This window comes from Centrocercus urophasianus, unplaced genomic scaffold (genome assembly GCF_019232065.1).
Source record: "Centrocercus urophasianus isolate 14NV4802_14NV808 unplaced genomic scaffold, USGS_Curo_1.0 seq_15, whole genome shotgun sequence".
NCBI lineage: Eukaryota > Metazoa > Chordata > Aves > Galliformes > Phasianidae > Centrocercus > Centrocercus urophasianus.
Window position 1 is genome coordinate 11707404 of NW_024884697.1, and position 6000 is coordinate 11713403.

The window sequence follows — 6000 nt, forward strand, 5'->3', positions numbered from 1 at the left end:
GTCGGGATCCGCCGCCGGCTACGCAGACCGGAGGGCGGAGGGAGATGCGGACGCCGCGGGTGTCCCCCGGGGGATGCTCGCAAGCTTTCAACGCGCGGCCGCCACTTACCGTGGTACTCCTGGCCGGGCACGTAGGCGGCGGGGTTGCCGGCGATGTGGAGGGCGATGAGCACCTCGCCCTGCTCGCCGTCCCCCTCCAGCTCGCCGTGGTGGGTGCAGAGGAAGAAGAAGGGCGAGAAGCGGGCTCGAGGGGTGGCCGCACGTCCCGCCGCCAGCAGGGCTCCCAGCGCGGCCAGCAGGCAGGGCCAGCCCCCGGGGACGCCCCGCCGCCGCTCCATGCTGCTGCCGCCGGCGCCGCTGGGGCATCCAGGGCACGGCGGGGCCGCCGCGCCGCTCCGCTCCTCTCCGCTCCCCGCGGGACGGGACGAGACGCGACGGGACGGGACGGGACGGGACGCAGGGCGGGACGGACGGGGCGGGACGGGGCGGGCGCTGCCCCCCGCCGAGCCCGCGGAAGTTCGGGGAGCGCGGAGGGGCGCGGAGAGGAGCGGAGCGAGGTAAGGGCGACCGCGGCCCTTCCGCGCCCGCAGAAGGCTGCGCTGCCCCGAGCGGCTCCGCCGTCCCCGTCTACCGCTGCCGGGGTGCGGGGCTCGGAGCCGGGAGAGCGAGGGTTGGGAATAATTTATTTCCCCCGGTGTCGGGGTGGGAGGGAGGGGAAGGTCCCTCCTCCTCCTCCACCTCTTTCTCCTCCTCCGCCGCCGCCGCCCGCTCCTCCCGCTCCTCGCTCTGCGCGCTGGGGTGCGGTGATGCCTCTGCGGAGCCGCGGGCTGCCGACCCAGCGCTGTCGCTGCCCTTTGTCTGTCGCCCGTCCCTGCCTACGGGTCCCCGCTCCGGCCCCTGGCGCTGCTCCCGGGTCCCTGCTCTGCTCCTGCCGCTGATCCTTCCCCAGTTGCCGCCCCGGCACCTGAATCCCTGTGCCCCCGTCCCGCTTCTCCAACCTGTGTCTCTCTGCCTCTGTCCCTCTCCCTGCCCCAGCCCTGTCCCTGATCGATGTGCGCCCAGTTGGTTTGTCCTTAGACGTTCTTCCCACACATACACAGAGTTCTTCAGGTCAGGAGGGGCCGTGTGAGGGCACACAGGGAGGGCAGGTTCCCAGGAGAGCAGTTCAGCCCCCAGGGAGGTGTGCCCAGGCCCCACACCTCAGGAAGAGGAGCGAACACAGGGCGGACTGCAGGGGGAATGAGCAGCTGGACACGAAATGCTGGCAAGAGGAATAATTCATACAAATGTACATTTTTAATTGAGCAGGGCTAGCAGAGGGACCGCAGTATGAGGAGACAGGAGCAGACCTATCAGTCTGTAAGGTGTGTGCCACACTGCTGCTGGATGCCAACTGGTGTCCAGGACAGTGCAGGCAAGCACCAGTGACATGATGCAAGCGGAAAGCAGAGCGTACCTGCCAGCATTTTGTCAAGTGCAGAACTGGCACGGGCCAGGGGCTCCCTCCTGGATCCATGTTAGTGCCAGAGGGAAAGGTTCCCTCCGCAGAGGCGCGAGCCACATGGCAGCTGCCCTTCATTGGCGCAGCCTGCCGGGCTGGCCCATCTCCACGCTGCTGCTGGGAGCCCGCGTGGGGCCCTGGGGACATCCTCACCATCTGTCCGAGCTGTCTCTGCCACTGGCTGTGCACCAAGCTGAGCTCAACACCACCGTCAGAACTTCGCTGCAGTTTTCCTTCTCAGTCTTTGGTGGGGATGGAGCGAGGCCGTGTCCTGGATGGGGGAAGCACGGGGACAGACTCCCCGTGAAGACGCAGAGGCACAGCGGTGCAGGGGGCATCCAGCTCCAGCTGGCGGCTGTCCCGGGCCACTGCCTTGGAAACAGAGCTGCTCGTAGTCTGGCTCCGACTTTTCCCTTTTAGCTCCTTCATTTATTTTTCAGCTTCGGGCATTTGTTTGTTTTGGATATATATTTTTTTTAACATTTGTGCCTCCTTCATAAATTTTAGTGCTAGTAGAAGTGATGGACTAACATAATTTGCTCACGCCAGAATCTCAAACAGGCATAAGCTGTTCAGGCTCCCTCCAGAACTGCCCTGGGGGAATGTTTGCCCCTGCTTTCCCACCCCCCCACCTCTCCCACTAAGTGCCCACTCGCCATCCACAGAGCTCGGGGTCTGCAGGCACAGCCAGCCCCATTATTTCATAATGAAGGAAGTGGCAGGGGAAGGGGCGATTGCCTCCCACCACTGCCAGAGTGCTCCCCAGCTGCCAGCAATGCCTTCATTTATTTTTCCTCCAAGAGATAACTCTCTAAGTAAGTTTGGGAGCATGGGAGTATCTAATCAGCCAGGGGATTTCTCTGGAAATCTCACTGAAGTTGTTGGGGTTTGGATATGCCCTGTGGTGATGAATTGTAGGCTTTTTTTCTTTGTTTCCAATGGTTTAGTAGACAGTATTGTCGGCGCAGCTGGGCACTAAAAGCTGTGTTTGTCGCTTACAAGCAAAGGGGAAACTCAGCAAAGCAATGTGTGCAAGGCAAGGTCTCTGCTTGGAAGCCTCATGTTCTGCCTTAATCACCTCCCTCCTCCACTTCTGTACCTTAGCACCTTTCTCTCTCTGTCCTTTCTCCTTTGTTTTTACTGTTCCTGCAGACATCTCACCTCTTCTTTGAAGGTCACAGCCTGTGCCCAGTCTGTGGAGAGACCTCGGCTAATACTGAAGGGGACAGGACACAAAGGGCTATCTGGGTCCTCCAGCCGCCGGCAGCAGTGTGACTGATACCTAGACCAGCCATGATCCCTGCCTTCCTGAACCCTCGTCATCAGAGTCAAAGAGTGCTTCCGAAAACTGCCCTGTAAGTTTCAGGTTCGTTTTCATCTAGAATAGTGGTGCCCATCAACAAAACATGGGGATGAGGAGCATTGCAAGAACTGCAACATTACAATTACGCGTTCCTACAACAGCAGGGACACCCTTGCTGAATAAACTTTCAGGTAAGCCAAGGCTGTGCCCAAACCCTGTGCTCCAGAGGAAAGGAAGGAAAAGAAACACCATGAGCCCAGTTCTCCCATAACGCCTCCAAAATGTCCCTTGCATGGAGCTCTTGTGCCCTTCAGCAAATCCTCTCAGGGGATTCTGTCCCCTGCACTGGGTCAGTGTGGTACCTGCCTACTGAAGATAAGGCATTCATGCAATGCCTTTGGCCAATATTTCCCATTCATCCTTCTCCTAATGACACAAGATTAAAATATTATTGTTGTTCATAATAGTACAGTCTCTTTAAGAAAAGCAATTTTCTTAAATTTCTTAAGCTCACTTCATTCAGAGAGAGAGTTTGCACCCCAAAAGCGGAATGGCAAAGCTAACGGCAGAGAAGCTGCTTTATTAGCAGGGCCACAAGCAGTCCCTTTGCAAGGGTCAGGGTAGGCTCAGGAATAGTTCAGCAACACTCAGCAATAAGGAGTTCTGTCAGAGCTCCCTGTATCTGGAAAAGTTTTCATGGGAGAACATAGAAGAACACTTGTCACTGCTGTGTGGAAAGTCCTGATGCAACACTCCAGCTTTTAAAAACAACTTTCTATGACTGCCCAAGGTTTTGTCATGATTGGCTTAGAATGGCAGAGACCACTAGGCTGCAAGTGGCACTTGTTCACTGTGGTACAGCATGTAAAATGCTAATAAAGATGGTCAGGTGGAATTTTCAAAGTGAGAGCTTTCCACCAAATGCTTTTCCTTTCCACTCATCCAAGCAAGCAGCTGTCTTGCTGTGTGCCTCTCCTCCTGGCCATTGGGCAGACTCAGAGAGCTGACCTGCTCTTTTTGCTGCTTGGAAGGTTTTGCTGAAGAAAGGAATACTGATTGCTGAAGGAGCATGATGTGATGGATGTGCAGAAGAAACAGCGCTGTAGCTGATACAGTTGATGATCTGTTCACAAGCACTTTTCTTTGAAGAAGTACTGTTGTGTTACTGGAGGCAGTGGTTCCCTTGGGCCGGCTGGCCCCACAGTGCTTGTTCCCGACCTTATGGAGCACAGGGCTGAGCCTGGCTGTGCAGCAGCGATTCCTCTGGACATGGGAAATGCGACGTGTTCAGCAAATGCATGCAGCCAGATCGAGCCACTGGCTCTGTGTCTCATCCCACTCATCTTGTCTCAAGTACAGGCAGGAAAAATTGTGAACCACTGATCCAAGAGATGGAACACTTCCCCTACAAGGACAGTTGGGAGCTGGAGTTGTTCAGCCCGGAGAAGAAAAGTCTCTGGGGAGACCTGAGAGTGGCCTTTCAGTATCTATAGGGAGACTGTAAGAAACAAGGGACCACAGTCTTCAGTCGGGTTGGTTGTGACAGGACAAGGAGAAATGGTTTCAAATCAGAAGAGGGCAGATTTAGATTGGATGTAAGGAAGAAGTATTTTACAGTAAGAGTGATGAGGCACTGGAACAGGTTTCCCAGAGAGGTTGTGGATGCCCTGTCCTTGGAGAATTCAAGATCAGGCTGGGCAGGGCTCTGAGCACCTGCTGTAGCTGTAGGTGTCCCTGATCATTGCAGGGGGGTTGAATCAGTTGATCTTTAATGGCCCCTTCAAACTAAACCGATTCCATGGTTCCATGATTCTTGGATTAAACCATCAAAACGGGCTGGGAAGTTCTTCCCCAGTCACCCCAAGGGTCCCTGTATCAGGGAACTCAAGTGGGAGGATGAATCCAACAGTGCCAAAACCAAAACCCAAATCCTTCTCTTCTGTCAGAAGTGTTGAAGCTTCAGTGAAGTTGGGCCTCAGTGCATCTGCCTCATGAACGCTGGACAGAAGCATTAGAAGTAATTAGTAGCTAATTGATCTTGTCCCTTCTTTCAAAACAAAGTCTTCTGTTCATGAAGTCTCCTCATTTTCTCCTATTTATGCAGGCACTGCCACAGTGACTTACCAGAGGAGCCTGGAGCTTTGGACTTGGCCATGCCACGTAACCCCTTGGGATGAATTCCTTTTTTGTGCACACTGCTGGTCATAGCTGTGTAATAATGCAGCCTTGCCTCGCCACTTGCATGAACTTTGCTCTTAAGTAGAGCCCAAGCCATTTCTAAACAAAGGCCTAAATGTGAAATTACAGTCAACTTCCATGCCTATGTTATTACGAGATTTTCATTTTCCTAGGGTATGAACAATAGCAGCTATTTGGCTGCGCTGTTTTCCCGGGTGCTGGCACAATATGCATCTTCTGTAAACTGACATCTCATGATTTTGTCTGAAAATAGAATATTTAACTGCACATTTTATTCTCTCATAGTGAGTTTCATTCAAATGGTCTTAAACTTGTATTTCTTCATTGCTTATTAACTTTAATGAGGTATGAATATAAAAGAGAATATTAAAAGGGTTTTCTTTTTCAAAAAGGCATTTCTTTACCAACAGTGTTGACGTTATCGAGTAGGTGTGTCTAAGCCCTTAAATTTACTATTGATCTTATAGTCATTAAATAAAGAATGAGATTTAAAAAACCTTAGGCAACTAGGATTAACAGCTTTCTATTGTTTGGATTAATAACACAATTTAAGTGTGAATACTTTAAAAGTGTAGGAAGCCTTTGTGCTTCCACACCTTATGCATTTTATTTATTTATGTGAAATTAGTTTAAAGATTTAAATCTCCTACAGCAAATAAACTACGCCCATGCTTAGAAAACAAGATACTGTGAGGGATTGTGAGCTTGGGATTATTCTGAGCATCTGTTATGCAGAAAAATAAAAATTTCTGGAGACAAATACACAACAGTCGTTACAAGTCTTGTTTTTATATATTCCTAACGTTGGTGTATTTTCTTTTAATGAATTATTTTGGGTGCAGCACAAGCACAGGAATATCCTTCTTTCTGTGTCTGATCCACTGAACCAATGTGCCTTATTAACAATGCATGAGGAGCTTACCTAAATATATTTAAGGAAATTCAACTTGACTCTCGTTATTTACAATTCTAATGTTCAATCTTGCTTTGGAAATCT

The 6000-nt window shown here is 51.9% G+C and overlaps 1 protein-coding gene and 1 long non-coding RNA gene across 3 annotated transcripts in view; one reads left to right on the plus strand and one right to left on the minus strand.

The window, feature by feature from the left end:
• The window catches only part of RELN (reelin), a 269232-nt gene extending 268894 nt beyond the window's left edge, over positions 1 to 338 (minus strand). For both annotated transcript variants that reach the window (XM_042815609.1, XM_042815611.1), the window contains exon 1: positions 110 to 338. In XM_042815609.1, the coding sequence (XP_042671543.1) occupies positions 110 to 338 (229 nt within the window). The remainder of the gene's footprint in view (positions 1 to 109) is intronic.
• Positions 339 to 511: 173 nt separating this feature from the next.
• Positions 512 to 5524, plus strand: LOC122158709. The gene is made up of 3 exons (XR_006168298.1): positions 512 to 557; positions 2676 to 2856; positions 4909 to 5524. It is a non-coding gene; the product is annotated as an uncharacterized LOC122158709 (long non-coding RNA).
• The last annotated feature ends 476 nt before the right edge of the window (positions 5525 to 6000 follow it).